Raw genomic sequence first — 27,478 nt, forward strand, 5'->3', positions numbered from 1 at the left:
AATATGTGGGTTTTCCTTCAAAACATTATTTTTTCTGTTTAAGGGAAAATACAGAGTGACAATATCCGTAAAAGACGATCCGACCAACCCCGACAACCTTGGATGTATCCAGTTCCAGGCTGAAATAGCCCGACATGTTGACCCGAACCAGGTTGGCTAGGACTTTGATTGAAAACACATCTTTACATACACCACAATTCTGATCATCAAATCCGCATTTGCAAATAAACTGTTTACTAAGGTCGTCCTTATGATATAGTGTATCACGTGCAAAAAGTGAAAACTGTTATAGTATAAATGTAAAGGCTTAAAAGTAAAACAAAGTTGGTTAATGTCATTAAAAATGTTAAGATCAATAAAATATGGAATTATTAACCAATCGAATTACTTGTACAATGTATCTTTCATATAGTTAAAGCATTTTTATACTATACGATGTATTAATATACCCGATGTGTTTTAACTACTATTTCAATCAAATTTAAGTACCAACAAGTGCGTGACATTTATTCTCTCAACTGTTTTGCAATTTTTATATGTAAAAAAATTTATAATAAATGAAATTAAAAATTTTAACTATTGTACAAAGTGTTAGTAATTTATGCAAGCTGAGTATGTATATTATATGAAAGCAAAGTCTATGATAATTAACTATCCGTGCACCAGGACAAATGTAACCCTGGTCACAAAATCCCAATGTAACCCTGATCCCAAATGTAACCCTTGTCCCAAATCCCAAATGAAAAGCAAAGATAGCTGAGAAATTAACACTTTTGCCTCAAGTTTATCCCCGTACTGCATGATCAAGTCGATGTTTTTTTGTTTGTTTTGTTTTGTTTTTTTTCTTTTTTTTTTTAGTTTTATATGTCCCACTTACAATATGAGGACAACAAACGGGGACTTTTATCATGAGAGCTTCTCAGCTATGCAAGGCCTGGTGCCCTAAATATCCCTTAAACGATGGGGCCGGGGTCGCGTTTTACTACCACGCGTGTGATAAAAAGGCGACAGCGGGTTTACAATCGTCTAGTGCATTATTCAAAGTATTTGCTATCTTCTTTGGTAGTAAACTCATCTACTGACTTCATCTGAAAAAAGACAGGTGCTTATGCATGCTGCACCTTGATGAATGCCCATTATAAGAAATATAATGCTGGACAATATCTGAATGCAGAAACTTAACCGGTGTGAAAGCCGACGCCTGGGTGCATGATCACTAGAGATCTCCTTATTCTCTGAATAGTCTAAATAAAAACTAAAATTTGAATTACTATACCTATTCCACTCTTTAAGGGGCCACAACTCGGGAATGCACGAGATCTTCAAATTACATCGTAGATCTTCTGTTACACTTAGACAATTTTTTGTTTAGGGTCTGTAAGGGGCGACAACTCTGGAGTCAGACATGATGGTATCAGGGTGCTTTATGAAATGAACTAAGTTCAACTGAATAAACTTCAGCGCATTTTGGTTCAAATAAAAACTTTGTAGCTTCTTTTGTACAATCAATCAAAATTTTGGGTCCCAGATAGACTTGACAACAGATACGCATCGATCTTTAAAAGCTCACATGAGCACTGCATGCTCATTTATCCTTATAAATAATTAAATATACATCGAGATCGTGTAACAAACACCAGATGAAAGTATAAATGCATTTATTAAATAATCATATATATATAAATATTTGAAAGACCCTGTAGTCACATATTTTTTATGTTTAACACGTTTTGGTCATCTCGCCTTGATACAAGGTCATCACCAACTTCTCTTCAAAGGACCAACTACTTATGAAATAGCCATGGGAGACAAATGATATTTAGGATTAAGTGCTTACATAAAATAAAGTAATATTCATCAGAATCCAAGTAAAAACAAACTAGTGTCATAGGTACATAAAAACTATTTAGAACAGTGTCGACATGACCAAGTGGTTAACATGTTGGACTAGTAAACCAAGGATCACTATCCGCAAGGGTTCAAACCCAATCAGAGACAAGCCCTTGTTACATTTAGCAAGAAACTTTACACCCAATGCTCAGTACTGGTTGGTTCCAGGAGCAGATCTGAGAGAGTATCTATAATTTTATAGCTTCATATAATCTAAAATAATTGCTGTATAAACAAAACATGGTATCAAGATAAACAACCATCTCAAGCAGTCTGAGATTAATGAGCCGCGTCACGACAAAACCACATAATGTGTTTGCGACCAGCATGGATCCAGACCAGCCTGCGCATCTGCACAGTCTGATCAGGATCCATGCTGTTCGCTTTTAAACCTTTTAACAAATATAGAAACTGATAGCGAACAGCATGGATCCTGATCAGACTGGTCGCAAATGCACTATGTTTGTTTTGTCGTGAGGCGGCTCATTTTTCAACTGATGTAACATATTTCATCACATAGAGCTGCTAACATCATAAGGTTTTATATTAATCATGTAAAATATTAAGAAATATGATATGGATATACCAGTATTAGTAATACATTGAAAACAAGCAACCCCATGCAATTCTTGACAATATCTCATTGAGAAATTCTTAATATTTTCTAAACTACTATACACAAGTAAAACATCTATACTTTTTTCATTAAAAAAAAATGCCAGACATTACCCAAAATGATGCCAAATAACAAAATTATATCATTATACATTTTGCGCGATCTTTTCTTATGTTTTACAATGAACAGAATGAGACCCTAAATTCTATATTTCTTTCAGCTTCAAACAGTGGGGTATGACATAATATCTCATAGATGTATTTTAGTATCTCATTAAAAAGCATAAGTTTAAACATCATCCTTAAACTTTTTTTTGTATCCAATATCATTAATAATTCTGGTCAAATCCTTTCTCTGTACATTTAATATAACTGCATGTTCTTATATAGAAAATTAATACAGTATAATTGAATGACTTAGTAGAATGATACCCTTTCAAAGTTTACATATCTCTTATTCAAATACAAATTCTTTTTAATTATTAACATACATGTATATATTATATATCTACATTTATATTTGTCATCATATGCTTAACATGTTCAGCTGACAATACACCGTAGCATTTGATCACATGTGCTTAATTTAGTCTGTTATTTAAGGTGACTTATAAGCCCATGTGGACGAGTGTTGCTTTATTCTATTTTGTAAAAATATGTTCATATTGTATGTTGTTAACACATGTCACTATAATAAACAATTTATCTCTACAAAGACTCTGTATAGAACAAAATTATCTTGTTATGAGGTACCATACAACAACAGTTTTTTCTCTTTGCTTTGATAGAAATGGAACCATTCTCTCCCTCTCAAACTAATAGTTGTCTACGTAAACATATCTTGTGATACGTCCCCCGTGTACTTCTCTACATCTCCCACAATGCCGTATAATCGTCAATGTAGAACGAGCCACATTATCGATCTTCAAACCACCTGTGTCTTTAAGATCCTCATCAACAATGAAATAACATCCTGAAAAAAAAACATTGATTTTATGAATCATACACCTGAATGAATAGAAAAAAAAATCTACATTATGTGTATGTCTTTTTTTATAAGTAAAAGTACATGTATAATAAATGCTTAAGTGTAATAAATGCTAAGATATATTACAACTGTACTGTATCATAGTTTAGAGATCTTTTTGTTGAAAATGTGCATGAGTTAAATCGTATAATAGTACAGCGTGTAAACTGGAATCGAGTATTACTTACCAGCACTCCAGTTACCACATTGTCAGGGATAAAAAAAAAAGCTTGCTAGTTGATTGGCTATACTTATCTGAAGTTTACTTATTGTGACGACAGGGAAAGGGATGATAGAAAAATCGTATGAAGATGCTTGTACATTGGTTCATTTATCCTGGGGTTTCTTATTGTGACAACAGGGAATGTGTTGCTTTTTTTGCCTACGATACATTTGAGAAAGAGGCTATGCACCTTCGTAAAAATCAGATAGCCTTGTGTGCCAATGCTCTTTCTATTATTTGTCTTCAAATTTTGATAATTGTAATATATCAGAAAATGAGAAATACATGTAAATAGATTTGTTTGGAAGGCTGAGGCTTAAGGCATTGATAAATGTTATCAAAATGAGCCCAGACTTATTTATTGTTATGTGTGATGTAACAGAACTACAAACTACATTTGTGAATTTCTCTTAAAGGCCCATAATGTCTCAGTAATGCTAAATTGCTTATTATGCACAAGCTTTTTATTTTTCATTTCTTGTTACAGTTTCCTTAAAATGCCAATTTGCCGCATAAATTACCTATCTATTGCTTCTTTTGCTTTGTTGGCAATTGGTATATCCATAGTGAACAAGCAATTATCATAGAATTGCAAGCAATCCATAAGTCCCCTACTGGTTAGAACCCCATCAACATTCTGAAGGGCCATTGGCCATTAACTAATGTTTCAATTTTCTCTATTTTAAGTAAATTTGTTGGAAAAGTTCTTTAAAAGTGATCACAGGAAACAATTTTTATGAACAGACAGACAGATGGACTGAATGACACTCTAAAGTTAATATTTGAAACATCCCTGTTACCAAAATATAACATTTTAAAAGCAAAATACTTAAAGAGGTGATAACTCTTGAATTAAAGATGCAATTTCATAAAAATTTTCAGCTCTTTTTGACTAATCAGAAATATTGTAATATTTGCCATGTTTTAAGCCTATTTGTTGCCAAGGCAACTGATATTTTTTTCAAAAAAGAAAGAACAGATAAGACATGCATAATCTCAAGACTGCTATCTACCCATATGTCAAGTTTCATAAAAATATTTCCAGTACTTTTTGAGTTATCACTTTATTCAGTTTATGAGTAAAATTTGCCATATTTTCAGTCTATGTGTTGCCATAGCAACCAGAATTTTCAACATAGGAAGAAAAGAAAAAGAGGTGCATAATCTCAAGACTGCCATCTACCCATATGTCAAGTTTCATAAAAATATTTCCAGTACTTTTCGCGTTATCACTGGATCCAGTTTATGTGTAAAATTTGCCATATTTTCAGCCTATTTGTTGCCATAGCAACCAGAATTTTCAACATAGGAAGAAAAGAAAAAGACGTGCATAATCTCCATACTGCCATCTATCCATATACCAAGTATCATAAAAAAAATTTTCAGTACTTTTCAAGTTATCCCGGGATCCAGTTTTGTGAACTGACAGACTGACAGACGGACGGACATACCAAAATTTGATGTTTATGAGGCAAATGAGCTTGTAAACACCACCTGGACCAATGTCCATTACCAAAATAAGCTCTTAAAAACAAAAAAATAGCTCTTAATTTGAATTTTATGAGTTTATGTTTTTTATTTAACTACGGAATGAAGCTCATAATAATCAAATGTTGGCTCGGACAGATGAATGGACAGACGGACGGACGGACAAAGAGTAAACCTAAAGTCCCCTCCGGCAAACCGGTAGGGGACTAATTAGCATTTTGTATGTATGTATAAGTCAAAATACTATTTTGTTAACACCTTTCCTACCTTTATGACACATTACTAAACATTCAGCTATGCTATGCTAGTTTGATACAATTTTGTATGAAATTTGAAAAATCAAACAATTTGGCTATTTACAAAACCCATACCCTTAGTTTCTATTGTTTCCTGGGCCTTGTAAGCTTCACACCTCTTCCTATTTGCATAATTTAACGTCGCCTTTTTCTGTTTAAGAAGTTTGTATTTGGCTCTATAGGATTTATTCATTCCTTCAATGAATTTGTTCACACTGTCGTATGTTATGCGACCCTTTATGTATCTGTTACAGTAAATGAAAGAAATTGATATTAATACACAATGCTTAAAAGATATGCTATGCTCAAATTTTATATTTGTAAGTATTTATAATTCCTACACAGTCTCTTTGTAAATATAAAATAAACATGTTTCAAATTCACACAAAGTAGACACTATAGGTGGTTACAATATGATATATATAATAATGTCATTAAAAGAACTGGCAGATTTTTAAAGAAAAGACCAATTGTAATAGGGAACGCAGCTTCCAATACATAATTTAGTCATTCTTTTATTCAAATTGGACATAATCTACTGGAACTAAAAGTGATTGATATTAAAATCAATTGCTCATATTGCCTAGGTTAGTTGTCAAATTGAAATAACATCCTGTCAATGCAGGCACTGCATACATGTAGCTCACACGTTCTATTTTCATTTACCAAAACAACTTAAAAAAAATTGCCAATGTAAGATGAAATCACTTGCAATTTTTCAAAATTCATTCCCATTTTGCGAATATGCTAGCAGAAATTTCCAATCCTGATTATTAAACATGTATGAAATTAAAATCCCTGAAATCAATAATAGATAGTTGCAAACCCTTTGACAAACAGATCTGAGATTGGCATAATGGCATTTCTACATTTTCCAATACTGGTACCAAAATAATACCCACTTTGGAACCTGTTCGAATTCCTCTGTTGTTAAGAATTCTATCTCAGGAAAGTATGTGTTTTCTAGCCGCCCAGTTTGTTGATTCGCTTCTTGTTGTTGAGAAGCTCCCTGCTGTTCACATTTTGTTTCTGTAGCAGCTTCACTATGAGTCAATGCCTTCACAACCATCACCGGACCTTTAGCTGTGGTTGCCAGCTCATCACTGAAATACAATTATACAGAAGTGTTTCAAGAAACTTGTACTTCATATGATACATGTTTGTTGTGTTTTAAGTTAACCGACACTTTTAAGGTTATGCTGATATGCTGACTATGTAGATTTGATGGGGGAGGAAGACCCCAGGTGCGGCCCATGCAAGAGGGGTAGGGGTATCTAAGTGCAACCAGCTGCAACCAATGCAAGAGGGGGTATCTAAGTGCAACCAGCTGCGACCCATGCAAGAGTGAGTGTCTAAGTACAACCACCGTTCGACTTTCCATAGGCTAGTTGTATAGCTTTCTCACATAATGTAAAAGATTTAATTTCGCTGGACCGACTCTTTTTATGTAACATAATTTGTTCATGGTTGTGGGACTCCCATCAATAATGGCGAAATAGGTGAGAATGTTGCAAATTGCGTATATCAAATTTAAAACAAGAACACTACATCTGGAGAAGCAACTATATACACTACTATACAGTATTGGGGAGCATAAATTAATACACCCATCAACACTTTCTATATGAACTACATATGATAAACAACCGAGGTATATCAAATGAATAAATACAAGTTGTTTCCCTTGTCTTCTAGTAAAATCGATATTTCTTATGCTAAAACAATACAAATTAAACCGTTATTAAATTGCTAGTTTGTTGTGATTTAAAGTTTGATTTTAAAATTTACTACACCAATGGAAATCTTTTGACCCTAGCTTTGTCACAATTTATACTTCAACACATGTTTTGACAATAAAGTATATAAATTAACAGTTAAACCTGCCATATGTCAGACCATTTTACATATGATTTATACAGCGAGATACCCAACTGGTTAACTTTACTTGAAAAACTACTGAAAAGAATAGCCTGCCTGTAGTTCGGAAATTGTTTATGGGTGTATTGATAATATTCAAATATAAATAATAAAACCTACCATGGAATGTTCTTTTTACGTGTAGGTAATCTCTCCGGAATATTTTCAACCATATATTCAAGTTTCTTCTTCCATTCAATCATTATGCTATTTAAACACTGAAATGTGTAATATCATAATATTTATATATATATATATATATAAAAGGATTTCCTTAGATTTTATTAAAGCATTGAAGCCACCTGTGTGCTGTGTCGACCTGCCTCTATTCAAAAAGCCTTTGCACTATACAGTCAAACTTCTCAACAAAGGCCACTAAGGGGAAACTGTAAAAGTGGTCTTTGTAGATTCTGTTCAGTGATTTTTTTCTTGTACTTTTATAGCTGAATAAAGGCTGTTTCCCCTAGCCCAAAATAGATATATTTTCCCCTAAAACTGCTGTATTTTCCCTTAATTGTGCTGTGCACTTCTTCACTAGAAACATGATTTAAAAGCAGCTGACTTATTTCAGCTAGTTGATAGATTTAATTGACTGAAAGACAGAAAGCTGACCCTATAGATAAAAGATAGTCTCTGCTATGTACCATGCATGTTAAATTGAATCAATTTGAAAATTTTATTAAATGTTTTCAGTTGTTTAAATTATATTTCAGATTGCCCCCCCCCCCCCACCCATTTCTGGTTTATCATGCTTTATTATATGATCTTAATATAGCTTCAATCTCATTGGTCCAAACAGAAGTCGTAAGAACTTTTTATAGAATCATATTCACTGGGTGAAGTATCATATTCACTGGCTAAATTGGATTTTCCCAGTCTAAAAATAGTTTGAGACTAATATTCAATGACCATATATCGTTGACTGTTAATTACACGTGGTTATTGAAAATATAATTGTTGCGTTTTGTTCTTTATGGTATATTTCTCGATTAAAATATCAATTCATTACTATTTAAGAGAAAAGTTACACCGCAATCATGAGTATAAACTTGAATTACTTTTGTATGCGCATTGTTAGCGTAGTTGTTGCACACCTTCCATGTGCATCTTTTTCCCGCGCTTCAACAAAACAGACAAAAGTTGTACATGTATAAGGTTGTATTTACTGTGATTTTCTTTAAACTTTTATAGCCTTTTCATATAATAAAACAAGATATGTTTGTAAAACATGTATGCCCCCTATCGGCAGCCAATTAGTCATGTGATAAGGTTCTTATGAATAACTTCTGACCCAGTGATCAAACAATTAATAAGGGTTATCAAGTATCTACTGGTCATGACCTTGACCTTTGACCCCTTGACCCAAAACTCAATAGGGGTCATCTGCTGGTCACGACCAATCATCATACAAAGTTTGAAGTTCCTAGGCCTAAGTGTTTTTAGTTAATTGATCGGAAACCGTTTTTACCTAAGAGGTCAATGTGACCTTGACCTTTGACCCCTTGACCCCAAAATCAATAGGTCATCTGCTGGTCATGACTAATCACCATACCAAGTTTGAAGTTCCTAGGCCTAAGGGTTCTTTAGTTATTGATCGGAAACTGTTTTAACTTACAAGGTTAATGTGACCTTGACCTTTGACCCCAAAATCAATAGGGGTCATCTGCTGGTCATGACCAATCACCTTGCCAAGTTTGAAGTTCCTAGGCCGAAGCATTCTTTAGTTATTGATCAGAAACCGTTTTTACTTACAAAGTCAATGTGACCTTGACCTTTACCCCTTGATCCCAAAATCAATAGTGGTAATCTGCTGGTCATGACAAATCACCATACCAAGTTTGAAGTTCCTAGGCCTAAGCGTTCTTAAGTTATTGATCAGAAACCGTTTTTATTAACAAGGTCAATGTGACCTTGACCTTTGACCCCTTGACCCAAAACTCAATAGGGGTCATCTGCTAGTCACGACCAATCAACATACCAAGTTTGAAGTTCCTAGGCCTAAGTGTTCATAAGTTATTGATCGGAAAGCATTTTTACCTACAAGGTCAATGTGACCTTGCCCTTTGACCCCTTAACCCCAAAATCAATAGGGGTAATCTGCTGGTCATGACCAATCACCATACCAAGTTTGAAGTTCCTAGCCCTAAGGGTTCTTTAGTTATTGATCTGAAACCGTTTTTTACCTAAGAGGTCAATGTGACCTTGACCTTTGACCCCAAAATCAATAGGGGTCATCTACTGATCATGACCAATCACCATATCAAGTTTGAAGTCCCTAGGCCTAAGGGTTCTTTTGTTATTGATCGGAAACCGTTTTTACCTACAAAGTCAATGTGACCTTGACATTTGACCCCTTAACCCCAAAATCAATAGGGGTCATCTGCTGGTCATAACCAATCACCATACCAAGTTTGAAGTTCCTAGGCCTAAGGGTTCTTTTGTTATTGATCGGACACCGTTTTTACCAAAGAGGTCAATGTGACCTTGACCTTTGACCCCTTGACCCCAAAATCAATAGGGGTCATCTACTGATCATGATTAATCACCATTTAAGTTTGAAGTTCCTAGGCCTTAAGGTTCTTTAGTTATTGATCAGAAACCGTTATTGCTTTCAAAGTCAATGTGACCTTGACCTTTGACGCCTTGACCCCAAAATCAATAGGGGTCATCTACTGATCATGACCAATCACCATACCAAGTTTGAAGTTCCTAGGCCGAAGCATTCTTTAGTTATTGATCGGAAACTGCTTTTGCTTACAAGGTCAATGTGACCTTGACCTTTGACCCCAAAATCAATAGGGGTCATCTACTGGTCATGACCAATCACCATACCAAGTTTGTTGTTCCTAAGCCTAAGGGTTCTTTAGTTATCACTCGGAAACCATTTGGTCTACGGACCGACAGACCGACAAGTGCAAAGCAATATACCCCCTTTTCTTCGAAATGGGGGCATAAAAAACAATTATTGACAAGTGAACCATTAAATACAGCGTTTTTTTCTCTACTTTGGGAATGGTGCCGGTACCAGACTGATTGGGAAAAAAAGCGTTATTTTGACTAAAATTGGGAATTTTTTTTATGCATTTTTTCAGCTACAAATGAGATTAGACATCATGAATAAAGATAGCTAACAGCTGAAATAGAACTATTGAGTGTTATTTAAATGAGAATGTTGGATTTAAATGATTTTAGAAAAATCACTTGGCCTTGTGGGCATTTTGAACAGCCATTTTGAGAATTTAACATTGGAAATTGGGAATTTTAATGTCTATTTTCTATTGGGAATGGTACCGTTTTAGGGTAGTAGTTATATAAAGAAAAAAACACTGAAATATGATGTGATATTCACCAGCAGAAAGTCATATTGACCTCTGCTATCGCCTCTGTCAATATGTCATCTGCTGGTGAATATCACATCATATTCAATGGCACACTAGTCAATAATTGTATAATATTCCCCGTCAGAAAGCCACTGCCCATAGGTTGAAAAAATTGCTGTTGCAACTGACAAAGTTTCACTCAGTTTCAAACAGTAAGATATTAATTATCCCTCACTGATATTCACAGTGATAACATTTAACAATATTAGTTGCAAAAACATTAGAATATATATAATCAGTGATTTTTTTCTTTTGTGTGTATACAGGCCTTTTCCAATTGATAAAATTACTGTAAAAAAATTTAAATTGTGAATATTTCCCCCAACCAGCCTGCCTTTTAAGTATATTTACAAGGATTTGGCCTTTTTTGTGAAAAACAACATTTATGAATGTGTAATATCCTCTGGAAAAAAACAACTATTAAAATGAATAAAAAATCATAGCCATCCAATGACAATTGTCTTTTCAAACAAACAATATAATAGAATGACAATAATTTATCATGCAAAACCAGACAATTTTGCTTCTTCCAAATCAGTAAGTATAACCATTTTTGAATTAAATATTTACTTAACCCCAAAGACTGTGAAAGATCTGACAACATTTTAACACTCAACCTGCTGTAGGTAACAGATTCTACCCACACAACCAGTACAGACAAAAGATCTGTGACATCTGATCATGGTCTGCATTGCTTGCTATTCTGTCATTATATACTTTGAAATTGCTCTTAAAACATGATGAATGGTTTTGTCTACATCCAAAAGATGGAAAAGTCCATTAAAGATATTTAACATGGTAAGAATAAAAACTCCTACCTTTATTCTTTTAAGACTTTCTTGTTTGGCAGCAAGCTGGTTCCTTAGCAATGATACATTTTTTTCTTGTGTTCTAAGCTCAGTCTGTAAAGCCTATAAAAGATAAAAGAATAGAATTATTATTGCAATGTCGTTAAATTTCTAAACTTCAAATTTTATTACAGAATGGTCATCTTGCTTAACCGTAAGACAAGAGCACCATGATGGCTCTACATAACTCATATGTGGGAAGACTATTATTTATGGTAGCTTTTATCTCACATGCTTGTGTAAGCATATATCTAGGAGATTAAATAACAAAAAGACTGTCAATCAAGATTTTCATTTAATCTTTGATTGCCATATTTTCTAACCTAATAACACAACCTATAATCTATCTTTAAAATCAAAACTTTTAGCTTGCCGAGTGATTTTGTAAATGAGTATTTCTGAAAAAAATTAACATTACCTAAAAATCATTAAGATGAACATGATAAAAATTTGATATTTAAATGCCTTAATTGCTTCTGCTGATAATGAGATATATTTCAAGGAAGACCTTTGTTTAACCAAGTGTTACATCTGATCAATTATGGCAGTGCCAGGCAAAGATGATAATCTCCAGAACAGTGAACTAAAAATTGTATATGGGCAATCATGCATAAGCAATCTGAAAAGGGTCAAAACTTAGTCCTTGTTACCTGTAGCTGTTCAATGCATGTGTGGTCTTGGCAAGCATCCCGAAGGTTGAGTAATGTTCCAATTCCATCTAATTTTGTTGTGAAATGTTCGGAGAGTTCCTGCAGGTTTTTTGAATCCATTCTTTAGGTCAAGTGTGTTCAGTTTTTAATTTATATATTTCCTGAAAAAAAAAGATATTCTAATAAATTTTCACATTTCTGAAGTATGGAATATCATTTTTGGTCCATTTCTTTCTACTGAATGTATTACAGTCTGACAGTTCAAACTCAGTTTTAACCAGTTATAATGGTACCAATTATAGTGGTTTTGGTGAACTACCAGTTCAGTGAACTTAATATATGAAAAAGTGTGACAGATTCTGAATATTTTAAAGTTATTATACTAAAGAAAATATTGAATAAAGTAAAAGTTCAAATTTTCAAAGAGCTTGTCTTTAATTGCATGAAATTGCATGTTAAACCACAAATTAACACCTTCATGTATGACTATTGGCGTGTCCAATATAGCCTTTATATCATATAGGCCTTCAATAGATATTTTTAACACTTTAAATTCAGTTCGCCACAGATATACATTGTATATTGTAATATAAATCTGTGCTTAGCCGAAACCTGGGACAGAATCTACCGTCACAGCCGAAACCACAAACTTTTTTATTGTATAACATTAGTTTGCCGAACCAGTAGTTTGACAAAACCATTTTCACCAAAATGGTACCTGTACTGTAGGTCTGTGAGTCAATTCACAAATTCGAAAACCCAGCTAAACGCCGTTTTCCGGTACTTTCTGTACATAGCTCTGGGGAATTCACCTAATGGAGTGTAATAGCGAAGTCAATGTTTTCGGCCTTTTTTTAAAATTAAACTGAAATAAAACACTTATTTCTTTATATGAAAATAATTAAATATCATTGTATGAATAATTCCATAAAAAAATAAAGTAAATACACAAGTTTACGCAGAAAATAACCTTATTTAATATGGAAGATTCCACTACGTCTGTTTGATTTTTATTTATTTTCGTTATAAACTATTTATTTTTAATAATTTAATAATTTGCAATAGATATGAAACAAATATTGATAATTTTCAAAAACATCAATTTATTTCACCTAAAACAGTTAAATAATGATAGAAAAATAGGCATATCTTGTAACTGTGTTATGTACTTCATTTGGTGTAATTCCCCAGAGCTAAAATGGTAACGTACCGGAAAACGGTGTTTAGCTAGGTTTTCGAAAAGGTCAATATTCCCAAAACGGTCAATTCTAATTTCTATAATTAGCAGAATAGATCTAGTTTATTGAAAATATTAACACTTAGTTTAAAATTGTATCTGTTTATGTACCATTAACAATTATTTCTCAGATCATTGATTCAACTCGAAGCCTAAGTGGACACAAAAAAAATCAAGGGGCTACCGCTAGGCTTGACCCAAAGTTGAGGGGTATCAGTTGAGGGGTGGGGGACTTGGTCTCAAAGTCAAACATCATTTTACGCAAGAGCTAATGTGCAACTGAAATTATCTACCAAGTGCTTTGGCTTACAAGATCACCTCTTGCGTCAATAATTAATGTAAGTGTAAACAAAATGCAAATTTATAAGCATTTTCTTTTCTTATCAACAGTTAAGACTATTAAAGGATCAGGCTGTGGTTTAACATCCTTTGAACTATCAGGGGTAATACCTTGGCCATTGGTACTACCTCTGTTACTTCCATTTCTAAAACCTCTACCATAACCTCTACCTTGGCCCCTATACTGACCAGAATTGTTATATCTACCCCTATTCTGATTGTAGTTATAAAACCTACCTCTACTGTAACCACCAGAAAAGTTATTATTTCTGAATTGCTGCTGGTTACTTGCAGATGAAGACTCCATTTTGGTTTCTAATGTCTTCATTCTGTTCATAAGCTCTTGTAACTGTTTTAAAACCAGAGCATTTGAATCATTCTGATTTTCTACTTGACCTACTTGTTGTTGTACCACTTTAGGTTTAGAAGAAGAATTTGACCTAGTTACACTTGCCAATTCTTGTTGCTCCACTTTCCTAATTTCACGCAATAAAGACCTAAAATCCTTAATATTATTGTACAAATGATGGGTAGTTCTTTTCAAGTCCTTATCATACAAACCTATCCATAATTTGTTGCGAAGCATCGAATCTTTCGCAACATTATCAATGTGACCTTTTTGAACTGCCTTAGAAAGAGTTTCTTCTAACCGAACTCCAAAGGAAACAATAGTTTCTGTTGGTTTCTGGCAATCATTATAAAACAACTGCATCAAGTCCTCACCACTTTCTACAGTTCCATAAAAACCATCTAATTTATTGATAATATCTGAAGGAGTTGCTTGTTCTCCTACAGAAACCAACATGGACCTAGCTTGACCTTTCAGAGAGTTTCTGATAGCTTGAAGAATAAGGGACTGTGGAGTATGGCTGTCACTTATTAAACATTTGACTTCAAATTGCCAAACATCAAACTTGACCTCACCCTTAGGTACATCTTCAGAACCACTAAAAATTGGAAGTTTGGGAATGTAGTGAGCACCAAGGATTGTAGAGTTAAAAGAATCCTTTTTAATGTGCCCCTCATTGTAATTATCATCACTGTAATGATCATCAACAGATAATTCATCTACAGTCTGAAAAGGAAAACTTACACTATGTGGTTTACTAAATAAACTATGCGGTGTCTTATCTGGAGTATGGTCAGCTAAATTAGCAAATAATGAAGCCCTACCTCTTCCTACATTAGGTTTACTACTCAAATGAGGTGTACTCTGTGAGAAAGAAGACTTTTGAAAATCAATAAATTTATCATATTCAGTCTTAGAAACAACCCTAAAATCTTGACCTTTATTTATCTCATCTATAACTTGAGATAAACTTTTAGATTGACCACCATCAGCACCCTGAGAAGCCATTATTCAAATAAAAGAAATGAGCTACACAGAATAGAACACTTTAAAAATAGTTCAGTTGGCGAAAAACAGTAAATATTCAAACACAAACAACAGTAAATGAAGATTCTAAACAACCAATGGACCAACTAATTGTGTCAAAATAACACACACACTAAACAAGAAATGTGAAATTTGCAAAGATTTCACAATCAACCTTTATTTATAACAACACAATTTAAAAATCACAGTATGTATATAAAAACAATGTAGCAATGTACATGTATGTAATTTGAAATACAGTACAATGCTGAAAACAGTTATCAAATACACTCTAAACAATGTCAACCAACCCCAGCATCTGCATCCAAAATGAGCCAAAAGTGCAGCCAGTACAGTGATTGGGTCAATCCCTACCTACTAGCACCCAACCACACCAATGACACACCCCAGAAAACAAACACTAAGAACAGTCAACAATTGCTCTTTGTGCATAACGCCTTGCCCAGTACTTAGACAAAATTAAGCCTGGATGAATACCGTCCTTGTATAAATTAAAATTAATGGATGACCTGTTGGAAGATTTAGAACTTTTCTTTCTGTAATGAAGAAGATCAGCCCTAAAACCAATTGACGAATAACCACGTCTAGAATTAATTGACTTTAAATAGTCATTGACAAAAACAAAAACAAAAAATCTTGAGTCTTAAACTGCTCTGAGTTCCCATGAAAACGACTCTTATTCCAAAGGGAAATTGAATATGGAGGTATATCTAACCATATAATCCTCACAGATGGAAATCTGGAAACAAAATTTTCATATTTTTGAATCCAATAAACCATATAACTAAAACACTCAGAGTCAGACCCATGTCGTAAAACAATAAATTTTGAGCCACTTTCACGACATGTAAGGTCACAAGTACCTAACCAAATATAGAGAGTAACTGAACCATAAAATTCAACTCTACTTTTTAAATTTCTTGTTAACCAGTGATATTGGTCTCCAAGTCTGGCTCCACCACGATAAATGAATTCGAAATGAATTACAAATAATTACGAAAATTTGAATGTATATAACTGCCTTTGCTGTCTGATAGAAGTATAGGTTTAGATTTCAATGTACCATTAAATTCAAATGGCCTATTGATGTACTTCTGTAATTTCCCAACAGACATAAATATTCCTGAAAAAGAAGTATCAAATTAAAACAAGCATTTGATAGTATTGCGGGCAATACAGTAGTCCCCTACCGGTCCCTCAAAAAGTTCTTTAATTGTCATACACTCCTGTGTATTGCCATTTATAATGAATTTGAGGATGAAGTCTGTATTTGAAAATATCAACCACAAAACATAATAAAATAAGTTTGTCACAGTAATGTGTTAAGTTTCCATGCTTAGTAAGGAAATTATGTTTATACAACCTTGTCATATTATTACGATGTGGGATTTTAAAGTAAATCCTATAAGGAATGAAGAAGTTGGAGTGAAAATACCAGTTTCTCGAAAAAAATCTAAGTTCAAGGGGGACATAATTCTGGAAAAAGTCTTGCTAGAGTATTTAACCTTCTCAAAAATGTCGAGTGATAATAAGAAACATATATATGAAGTTTGAAGTAGATACATTAGGAAATAAAGAAGTTATTTAAAAAAGACAACATTTTTTCCCCTAAAAAATCTAAGTTCAAGGGAGGTAATACTGATATTTTTTGTGCTAGAGTTATAAACCTTGTCACATATGATGTGGTTGATGACCAGAAACTTATATTTAAAGTTTGAAGTAAACACCTTAAGAAATAAAGAACATATAGTGAAAAAGCTGAAAAATTTAAATCAGAAATCTTGAAATTCAGGCTATTTGTTGCCATAGCAACCAGAATTTTCAACATAGGAAGAAAAGAAAAAGGTGTGCATAATCTCCAGACTGCCATCTACACATATTTCAAGTTTCATAAAAATATTTTCAGTACTTTTTGAGTTATCACTGGATCCATATGTTGAAAATTCTGGTTGTTGCCATAGCAACCAGAATTTTCAACATAGGAAGAAAAGAAAAAGATGTGCATAATCTCCAGACTGCCATCTACACATATTTCAAGTTTCATAAAAATACTTTCAGTACTTTTTGAGTTATCACTGGATCCAGTTTATGTGTTTAATTTGCCATATTTTCAGACTATTTGTTGCCATAGCAACCAGAATTTTCAACATAGGAAGAAAAAAAAAAGACGTACATAATCTCCATACTGCCATCTATCCATATATCAAGTTTCATAAAAATATTTTCAGTACTTTTTGCGTTATCGCGGGATCCAGTTTTGTGGACTCGGACAGACAGACAGACGGACGGAGGGTAAACCTAAAGTCCCCTCCGGTTAAACCAGTAGGGGACTAATAAAAATTCAAAAACTATACCTGCAAATCTGAAATACAAGTTTAGTTGTTATTATACAACCTGTTACTGTGAAAATATATATATTTCACAATTCAAGGGAAATAACTGGAAGGAAAATTCAGAGTTTTCTTGTAAAGTTTCTTTTAAAATTTGTTAATCACTCTCACCATGCATTACTATATAAAAAGTTATAAGTCAATTAAGTGCAGTGCAACAGAAAAGAAAAAAAAATAACCCCTTTATTGATATGAATGAGATATTCTAAATTTTAAACTTGCCCTTATTACTGAAAGCAAATCACCAGGTTGGAGGGTGAACAAAGGGATATGTTTTGGAGGGGGAAAAAAATTCAAAAACAAAAATTTACTCTAAACACAAGGAGAAAAACACACAAAAAAAATATTTTAAATACACAAAGCACAATGAATTACTAAATAAGCACTGCAAAACATAAAAGTAACAGTTTTAAAACGCTAAAATTGTTCAAGCAGAGGATTTATCACGAATGTAAATAAAACACAAGCACGAGAAAGTTCCCAGGTTCCAGAGACCATACTTCTCAAACAATTTCTCTGACCGAAGTGAATATTTTTTACAAATCCCGCCAAACGTGAAAAAGTGAGATGTTATTTATTTGTTAGCCAATCAAACTTGTTAATTTTGACCTCTCACACAAACATACATGCCATAATTTTTGGACAGCTTTCCGGGACACTTTTCATCGCGGCAATAATGGATGTTGTAGGCAGTTGTGGAAAAGGGGGGGGGGGGGGTGTCAATCATATAACGTTATTAATTAGGACGACTTCCTCCTGAATTTTAATGATAAATAGTTAACTTACTAGTTTTATAAGTAGTCTTTTAGGTCGACATAATTATCATTTTTATAGTACTTCTTTATTTCATTTATTATTCCCTAAAAGCAAGTAAGTTTTAAGTTATTATTTATTATAAACCCGGTGAATGGGCGCAGCCATGTTGTTCACCCGTTATATCTTAAAGTCGTGATAATTACTACATGTCACGTAATGCAATTCTTCCTGTCATAAAAACAAACACAGCATATTATTACAAACAATGTAAATATATCTATCAAATAAAAAATTAAAGGTGTCAAATAAATCACCTTGCTGAGCAAGGTGATTTATTTGACACCTTTAATTTTTTATTTGATAGATATATTTACATTGTTTGTAATCAGCAAGGTGATTTATTTGACACCTTTAATTTTTTATTTGATAGATATATTTACATTGTTTGTAATAATTAGACTTTCGGCAAGTTAGCGATTGATCTAAAAATTAATGATTATCGGGGATTAACGATAATTGTAAAGGGCCGTAAACCATTAATTAACCCGACCATTAAACGCTGTTAATTGCCGATGCATGAAGAAAGCTATTGCCGAGGGGAATCGACAGTCGATAATTGGGGGGCTGTATATTGTAAACTTGTAAGTGTCAACGTTCCCGTGTATTATGTGTACCAGGTCAGAATATGTTTTACGATCGAGAGGTGAAATGTGCGAGATTTGATTTAAGAAAATTTATGAAAATTTTGCAAAATATCATGATTTTTTTTTCCGGGATCAAATCGATGCCCGGGACATCTCCGGGACAGACATCCGATTTCCGGGACAATCCCGGCATCCGGGACGTTATGGCATGTATGCACACAAAGGTTAGTGTTTATTATATTTAGTTGTCATGAAATTTTAATGATTGAAAGGGATGAGGCCACTAAATTTAGGTCAGACTCACCTATATAAATTCCACACTATAACATTAATATGAAAAAGGCAAAGCCTCAAAGCGAGCTCGATGTACTAAATAGTATGTATGAAATGATCGCTCATTTTTATTTCAAATGCATTAACGAGTGCGTGTGACGTCACACGTACTGTGTTAAATATGGCTCCGCCCCTGTCGTGAAATGAATAACGAGTTTTGAAAACGTTGATAAAACTTTGTTTATTTTATTTCACTCTATATTTTTTCAAGCGAAATAAAGATTATTTAAAGTGAAATAAATGTAAAACTTAAAACGTTTGCGACATTAAAATAGCGTACTTGATTGGTTTGTTTTGCACGTGCTGTTTGGCGCTACATTGTGACGTCACGTAAACAATACTTTAAACGTCTGTACAGCGTTAACGACTGAATAAAAGATATTGGTGTTCGGATTAATTTTCTTAGTTAGACCATTTTCTTTCATTCTAGATAGTTTTCACAACAAAATTCGTCAAAAAATTGTTTTTATTTATCAGATTTCAAACAAAATGGCGCCTTCGATTTTCATTTTATCATTCGATATTTTATACACAGCTTCCGTTATTCTGGTTCCCTGTCCAATTATGGTTCCCATAGACGTGCGCGGGTGACCAGTCTACACATCCGTTTTCAGTCAGAATTCCTCAGTTTTTATCGTTATCTTTAAATTCGAAAGGTTGCGATGTGTCCAAATTCGGTACTTTGGACGAAAGTTTTCAAAACCATCACTTAGCAGGTACTCGCGTTACCGTAAAGCTCGCTTTGCGAGCAGGCCCTTCGGGCCAGCTCGTTGAGCTCGCTAATGTGAAACAGGCAAAGCCTCAAAGCGAGCTCGATGTACTAAATAGTAGGGGTGTAACAATACAGCAAAAACCGTATTGCAATATATTGCCATTTTGCTGAAGCGTATTGCAATATATTGCAATACGTATTGTCGTGTATATGTTTTGATGTAAAGATGGAGTGACATTTATATATTATTATTATATGTATATATTTTTAGTAGAAACTTAATAAAAATGTAAGGAATAAATAGAAAGTTAAAAGTGTCACACAATTTGATAAAGAAAACTAGTCGCGTGTGACCTTTCACATATGGGCCGCTTATGTAAATTATGCGGCCGCTTATTGACTTTTAAGTGTACTAGTTGTTGGATACTTTTATCTTACGTTGGCGCCAACAAAATTTGCCAATTAAAGATTTTATGTGAAATTTGTACAAAATTAGAAGGCAATTAATTGAAAATGATGATTTTTATAAAATACCGGTTTTCCAAAAATCGTAACGCGGTTCGAAATTTATTTTTTCATATTGCAATATATCGGTATACCGGTAAACCGTTACACCCTTACTAAATAGTATGTATGAAATGATCGCTCATTTTTATTTCAAATGCATTAACGAGTGCGTGTGACGTCACACGTACTGTGTTAAATATGGCTCCGCCCCTGTCGTGAAATGAATAACGAGTTTTGAAAACGTTGATAAAACTTTGTTTATTTTATTTCACTCTATATTTTTTCAAGCGAAATAAAGATTATTTAAAGTGAAATAAATGTAAAACTTAAAACGTTTGCGACATTAAAATAGCGTACTTGATTTGTTTGTTTTGCACGTGCTGTTTGGCGCTACATTGTGACGTCACGTAAACAATACTTTAAACGTCTGTACAGCGTTAACGACTGAATAAAAGATATTGGTGTTCGGATTAATTTTCTTAGTTAGACCATTTTCTTTCATTCTAGATAGTTTTCACAACAAAATTCGTCAAAAAATTGTTTTTATTTATCAGATTTCAAACAAAATGGCGCCTTCGATTTTCATTTTATCATTCGATATTTTATACACAGCTTCCGTTATTCTGGTTCCCTGTCCAATTATGGTTCCCATAGACGTGCGCGGGTGACCAGTCTACACATCCGTTTTCAGTCAGAATTCCTCAGTTTTTATCGTTATCTTTAAATTCGAAAGGTTGCGATGTGTCCAAATTCGGTACTTTGGACGAAAGTTTTCAAAACCATCACTTAGCAGGTACTCGCGTTACCGTAAAGCTCGCTTTGCGAGCAGGCCCTTCGGGCCAGCTCGTTGAGCTCGCTATCAACAGTCTGAACAGATCAAGGTTGGGGACATGTGATCTCCATGGATTTTCACCCTGTAATTTGCCGTGGGGCAATGACAGACCAATTCCCAATCCAAAATAGCCTAATTTTTTCACAATAGTATAACATAGATAAAGAAACCTAAAATTATACAAAATAACAACTATAATAATCAATAAAGAAAATTATCCGTTTTAAAACTACCGCCGATATTTTGGGTCTCTCTTATGGCCATCAATGACAGTTATCTCCCTCTAATTTGACTATATTCCGTATCTCGCCGGTATCTAAATAGGTTCCGTAGTACTAAATATATTTGTGCGTTATTTAGGGAGTCGGCCTAGTGAGTTTTCGTATGCTTTGTTCTATAGTGAATCAGTCACATTTGAGGCATAATTACCGATTCCACTGTTCCTGATGAGTTATATACTGTCTTCAACTTTAAACACCAACACTATCTATGTCAAATAACATGTTAGCCATCTATTTTTTTCAGAAATCTTCATTCTGTTGTAAGACTGTTTAAATTCACCACTTTGAAAACTTTTGACTGCCTGTGGGTAGTACATTTTTAATCTTTCCGCCAAAAAATGAGTTCTTTGAGAATACACAAAAAACAACTTTTAAAGTCATCCAATGACACACAAAAACTTTTTGACCAATCAAACTAGAGAGAACTTAAACTGGACCACTTCAAAAATTAAAAGAACTACTTTCTATAGATATAGTTCTAACCGGGTTAAACGACATACTGTAGAATCAGGGGTTTTCTTCCTAGCCTACACCAGTATTTAAAATTCCCTGTAACATTGAGGTAAATATACTATGTTCATTTCCAATCTCTTACAGGTGATTTCGATTCGTCAGCCATGTTTTAAATTTTTACCTTGTTTGTACTATTTTGTTGCACAGATATGGATAGATATGTCCTAAAAACACAATTCTTTTTCACCCCTGTTAAGAATGGGATACATGGATACAAGGGTTACATTGGTTACTTATGGTTACAAAGTGTTTAAATAGAAAACGTATTCTTTTTTCCAAAATATATTTGATGCATGAATTTTGTTGGTCATACAGTCATACAGGGGACACACAATACCACAAGGGTCATACAGAGGGATACAGGAATATTTTGTACATTTTAGTCAATCTCAGAGAGTCATACAGTCATACATGATACAGTAACATGATGAAAATTCACTGTATCCCACTGTAACCTTATGTAACCCTTGTATCCCTGTATCCCTTGTCATGTGGGGGGTGAAAAATAATTGTGTTTTTGTGCCATATATGTCACAGGACCCCATTGGAAATAAGCACACCAGCTTAATAACCACAGGTGAACGTCGCGTGGCCATGCCTTACACTACAGTGTACCCCCGTTCCCACTCTACAACCCAAACCCCTTAAAACATCATCCAAACATCATAAGTATTGACAAAAATAATTTTTATGAATTCTTTTTATGACTAAAACATTATAATGTTTGAAAGTCATAAATATTTTTTTCATACAATTTATTTTTGTCAATACTTATGATGTGTTCCCATACAGTAGCTAGATCGCTCTTATACAAAACCTTGAAATTATATTGAAATTTTATTATTATTATTTATTGATTTAATATTTTCTTTTTTCTTTTTCTTTTTAGAAATCTAGGTTAGACAATTTATTTCTTTTATATCATGTCTTTCAGCACGGATTTAAATCCGTGCTATCAGTAACTTTAAACAATATTCTGTGCTAATTATAATTCTGACTGTTGTAGTCTTAATCTGAACTGATATTTTGATATTTAAGCTTATTTTCAAAATGAAACACTTGATATAATAAGCCATATTGTACATTTGTAAATTTATACATCATTAACAACTCATTTTAGTGGCAGAATTGTACTGATAAGGGGAGATCACTGCGTAGGATGTTGCTAAAACTGTTCACAGCGGTTACTTCCCTTTCTCAGGGCCTGTCTAAAACGCGGACGCCTTAAGCGGACAATATAAACATATAGGGAAAACGCTGACAATATAGACAAAGAGGAAAAAGCGGACGATATAGATATATAGTGTAGACTAATTGGTGATGATTTTGGGCATTGATGAAGTTTATAAAAATGACGTGTAATTGGATTTATACTTTAATATATAAAAAAATATAATAAATTAGCAAATTGGGAGAAATATTAAAGTAATTTATGATTGAATGTCAATGAATTTTATATTATATTTATATGACACATTTTCGGAATTTCTAAATATTGAAAACTAATATATGAAACAAATGGATCAAATGAATGTCTTTAGAATTACAATGATGGTACTAAATTGGCAACAGCTGATATGTAATTAAGGATATGTATTTCATTTTGGCATTGTTTTTGTATGTCTTTATAGGCGGACACAATTTTTGTTCGCAAAATAAAAAAAAGCCTTGATTTTTCAAAATCAAAAGTTTGTAAGAGTAATTTTAAATCATAAATTATTGATATAAATAAGTAATGACAGGCTGTTGTTTTTTATTGATACAATATAAGCAGAAGCGTGCTGCAAATTAACGGTAATTATATAAGTGTGAACAACACGCTACTGATTAATCGTGTCGGCACTTAGCTAGAGATAACATGATGCGCATTTTGCGGACAATATAGATATATTGGGAAAACGCTGACGATATAGATTGCTTCACCAGCCCGCATAGCTCAATCGGTTAGAGCGCGAGACTTGTAATCTCGACATTGTGGGTTCGATTCCCGGGCTGGCCAACTAAAATTACTAATCAGTCTTTCGGATGAGACTTTAAATCGAGGTCCCGTGTATGGGTGCTTAAACACTTGGCACGCTAAAGAACCAGGAGAAGCTTCTGGAATTGGGGCATCTTTCTGTATCTGTAATTGCACTATCCTCCGAAAAATAAAATGACTAATACTCTTCTGGAGGGCTCGCCCATATGGGCAACCGGTGGCGAGTATAAATAAACGCAAATACACACAAAATATAGATTGCCTTTCCGTTTCCGGTTTGATAAAGGTGGTCTTTTTTTCTCTGAACTTTTTTGGAAATATTTTTCTGGATTTAACGTGCCAAATTCAAAAATATGGATAAAAATACACAAAGGACATATAAGAACTCAAGTCCGGGTAAGAAAAATGTAGATTTGACTGTTGGTGATTTAGAAAACAATTTTTTTAACGTGCTGAATACAGATGACCTTGGTGGTAATGGCGGCCATGATGTTTTCGATGGTAATACCAAGTGGAAAACTATACAAAGTAAAAAGAGGAAAATTCGTTCAAGTAAAGACAGTGACTCGTATATGAATTCAGAAATGTCACCCGGCAAGTTTAAATCATTGCCTGTGGATGAAAAACTTTCAGTTCTGTTTACTAAATTTGGGAGTCAAGGTGAATCTATGAGCAAAATTGAGGCCAAACTTGACCAATGTTTACAAATTCAAGGTGACATTCCAGGCATGAAATCTTCGCTTGACAATCACGAGGATAGACTTGCTCTCCTTGAATATAAATCTATAGACATCGAATCTCGAAGTCGGAGAAACAACCTTATCTTTGTCGGTTTTCTGGAATCTAGAGACGAAGACTGTACTAGAAAAATCAATTCTTTCGTGCGAGATGACCTACATATTGAAAGCCAAGTATATATTGAGCGCGCACATAGACTAGGAAGATTTAAACCCGGATTTAATAGACCGATCATAGTGGCCTTTAGAGCATATACAGACACACAATTGATCTTAAGTAACGCATATAAACTAAAAAACACACGTTTAAGCATTAACCGGGATTTTCCCCAGGAAATTGTCAATGCAAGAAAATCTTTATGGCCACAATATAAACGTTTAAAATCTGAAAATCCAAACAAGCGTGTCAAACTAGTCTACCCGGCTAAAATTATTATGAGTGGACAGGTCATTCAAGATGCATTCCCACGATGGGATAGTATTATGCAACGCAGTCGAGAAATACACACTAGTCAAAACACATCGTCGTCTGCTAATATGAACACACGGTTTTCTCGTGGAGCGGATCAATCCAATGAAAATATTATTATTTCTCTCGATGGTCAGTCTCGCAGTAGTAGCTGTAGCTCTCATTCTTCTGACGTTGGGACGGAAGGTGCAACAAGTCATGCAACATCGACTTCCAGACGCCAATCACGCTCTGCGTCACGACGAAGCCAGACGCACGCACCCACCAGATTTCCATCAGTCTCACGTTCCCAAGATAATAACGTCCGTCATAACCCCACCGGAAGTCAGGGTAACACTAGCACCAGCGCACCAGATCTCACCATCCGACGACCATGGGATACCGCTCATCCTTCACAGCCTTTCAACACTCAAAGAAACAGCATGCACTAGGACAATAGGGGGAAATCGAACGTAAACAAGTGTCTGAAAAATTGGTAGTTTAAATGTCAGTGGTTTAAAAAATAAACTTAACTTTCCAGAGTTTTTAGAATTAGTTAATTCATACGATATTTTTTGTGTTTTAGAAACCCATATTGATTCACTGGATAAAGTTGACATTCCGGAATATGTATTCTTTTCATTACCTAGACCAAAGGAATATAGACGTAAATCTGGAGGTATCGGTGTTTATGTACGTTCAGTCTTATCTCAGTATGTTAAATTAGAAATGAACTGTATAGATTATGTGCTATGGTTGTCGTTAGATACTGCTATTACCAATTTCCCTGAAAATGTCTTAATTGGTGCTATTTATTTGCCACCAGAGAATTCCCGCTTTTTTACTATTGACGAATTTGATATGTTTGAAAACAATGTTGTTAATATGTGTTGTAAATTTAAATATGTATACTTAATTGGCGACTTTAACTCAAGGACGTCCGAGTTAAGAGATTTCGTACCATCTGACCCATTTTTATGCGATTTCTTTGACGTAGATATATTAACGCAATCGTATTTTGATAAGCATTTAATTTTAGAGAATTTGTCCGTGCCATTAGACAGGAAATCCCAAGATCGTAGAATAAATTCTCATGGTTTACGCTTGATAGATATATGTCGAAATAATAATATGTTTATTTTAAATGGTCGAATTGGAAACGATCAAAATGGTGCTTTTACTTTTAAACACAAGTCTGTCATTGATTACGTTATTTCATCGGCTTATTGTTTTGAGTATACTGAGTATTTTAATGTTATTGAAACGGACCCTTTACTGTCAGACGGACATAGTTTATTAAGTATAGTAATAGGTGCTTCCGTCCCACCTGAACCGATTCAACAAACTAAAAGAGAAACACAGCATATACATTGGCAAAATGATAAACTTACACAATACCGTAATAACATATAGACTTGACACGCTTGCAACGCATTACTGAACAACTTAACTCCTCCCCACAGTCACAACAAACAGTTGACTATATTACACACCAGGTAAGCGACCTACTTTCTACTGCGGCAAACACTACTTTCTCACAAAAATCTCGTGCGCGTAGTAAATTTTATAATAAAAGGCCTTGGTTTGGTCCCGAGTGTCATCGAGCTAGAAAACATTATCACCGCGTTAAGAAAAGGTATCAACAATACCCTAGTGATTACAATAAGCGTCTATTAAATGAGGCTAGCAAGTCTTATAAACGTATTATATATCGTTATGTGCAACAATATAAACATTAAAGGTCAATTTATCTTAGATCTTTGCAAACAAATAATCCTAAGTCGTACTGGAACTTTTTGAATAAATTAAATCCAAAGCCTTCTAACAACAAGATGCCAAGCATGCACGATTTTTATAATTATTTTAAGGATTTTCAGTCGTTATGTTTTTGATCTTTTGTATTTTTTTTCACAACTTTGTAATTGCAACTTATTTAATGGTAAAACTGTTAATGGTAAGGTTTATCAACCTGAATAAGATATGAATTTTCTTGAACAATCATGTTATGTTCTACCAGACAATAAAACAGTAAGAAATGTAT

At 33.9% G+C, this 27,478-nt stretch overlaps 2 protein-coding genes across 6 annotated transcripts; both read right to left on the reverse strand.

The window, feature by feature from the left end:
* Positions 1–241: 241 nt before the first annotated feature.
* Positions 242–21,749, reverse strand: LOC132714940 (spindle and kinetochore-associated protein 1-like). 5 transcript variants are annotated; one of them, XM_060697874.1, is made up of 7 exons: positions 21,714–21,749; positions 12,335–12,495; positions 11,655–11,747; positions 7,577–7,674; positions 6,442–6,642; positions 5,615–5,784; positions 242–3,478 (listed from the first exon to the last, which is right to left on the reverse strand). In XM_060697874.1, exons 2-7 carry the CDS (start codon positions 12,452–12,454, stop codon positions 3,321–3,323), a joined length of 840 nt encoding a protein of 279 aa, XP_060553857.1. In that variant the 5' UTR covers positions 12,455–12,495; positions 21,714–21,749; the 3' UTR covers positions 242–3,320. The 5 variants fall into 5 exon arrangements, with proteins under 5 accessions (XP_060553857.1, XP_060553858.1, XP_060553856.1 ...); XM_060697875.1 differs by lacking the exon at positions 21,714–21,749 and adding an exon at positions 18,192–18,290; XM_060697873.1 differs by lacking the exon at positions 21,714–21,749 and adding an exon at positions 18,197–18,274.
* Positions 12,502–16,363, reverse strand: LOC132714939 (uncharacterized). Its single transcript, XM_060697870.1, has one exon. The coding sequence runs from the start codon at positions 15,265–15,267 to the stop codon at positions 13,933–13,935; it is 1,335 nt and encodes a 444-aa protein (XP_060553853.1). The 5' UTR covers positions 15,268–16,363; the 3' UTR covers positions 12,502–13,932.
* Positions 21,750–27,478: the final 5,729 nt, after the last annotated feature.

The sequence above is a fragment of the Ruditapes philippinarum genome, unplaced genomic scaffold, assembly GCF_026571515.1.
Source record: "Ruditapes philippinarum isolate M1 unplaced genomic scaffold, ASM2657151v2 ctg2140_1_1_1_1, whole genome shotgun sequence".
Classification (NCBI taxonomy): domain Eukaryota; kingdom Metazoa; phylum Mollusca; class Bivalvia; order Venerida; family Veneridae; genus Ruditapes; species Ruditapes philippinarum.

Excerpts from the sequence above, each read along its gene's own strand:
- LOC132714940 (XM_060697874.1), bottom strand. The coding sequence starts at position 12,454 with ATGGATTCAAAAAACCTGCAGGAACTCTCCGAACATTTCACAACAAAA. Across the intron at positions 7,675-11,654 it reads AAAGTCTTAAAAGAATAAAG|TGTTTAAATAGCATAATGAT; the intron begins GTAGGAGTTTTT and ends TACACATTTCAG. Across the intron at positions 3,479-5,614 it reads GGAAACAATAGAAACTAAGG|GATGTTATTTCATTGTTGAT; the intron begins GTATGGGTTTTG and ends TTTTTTTTTCAG.
- LOC132714939 (XM_060697870.1), bottom strand. The coding sequence starts at position 15,267 with ATGGCTTCTCAGGGTGCTGATGGTGGTCAATCTAAAAGTTTATCTCAA.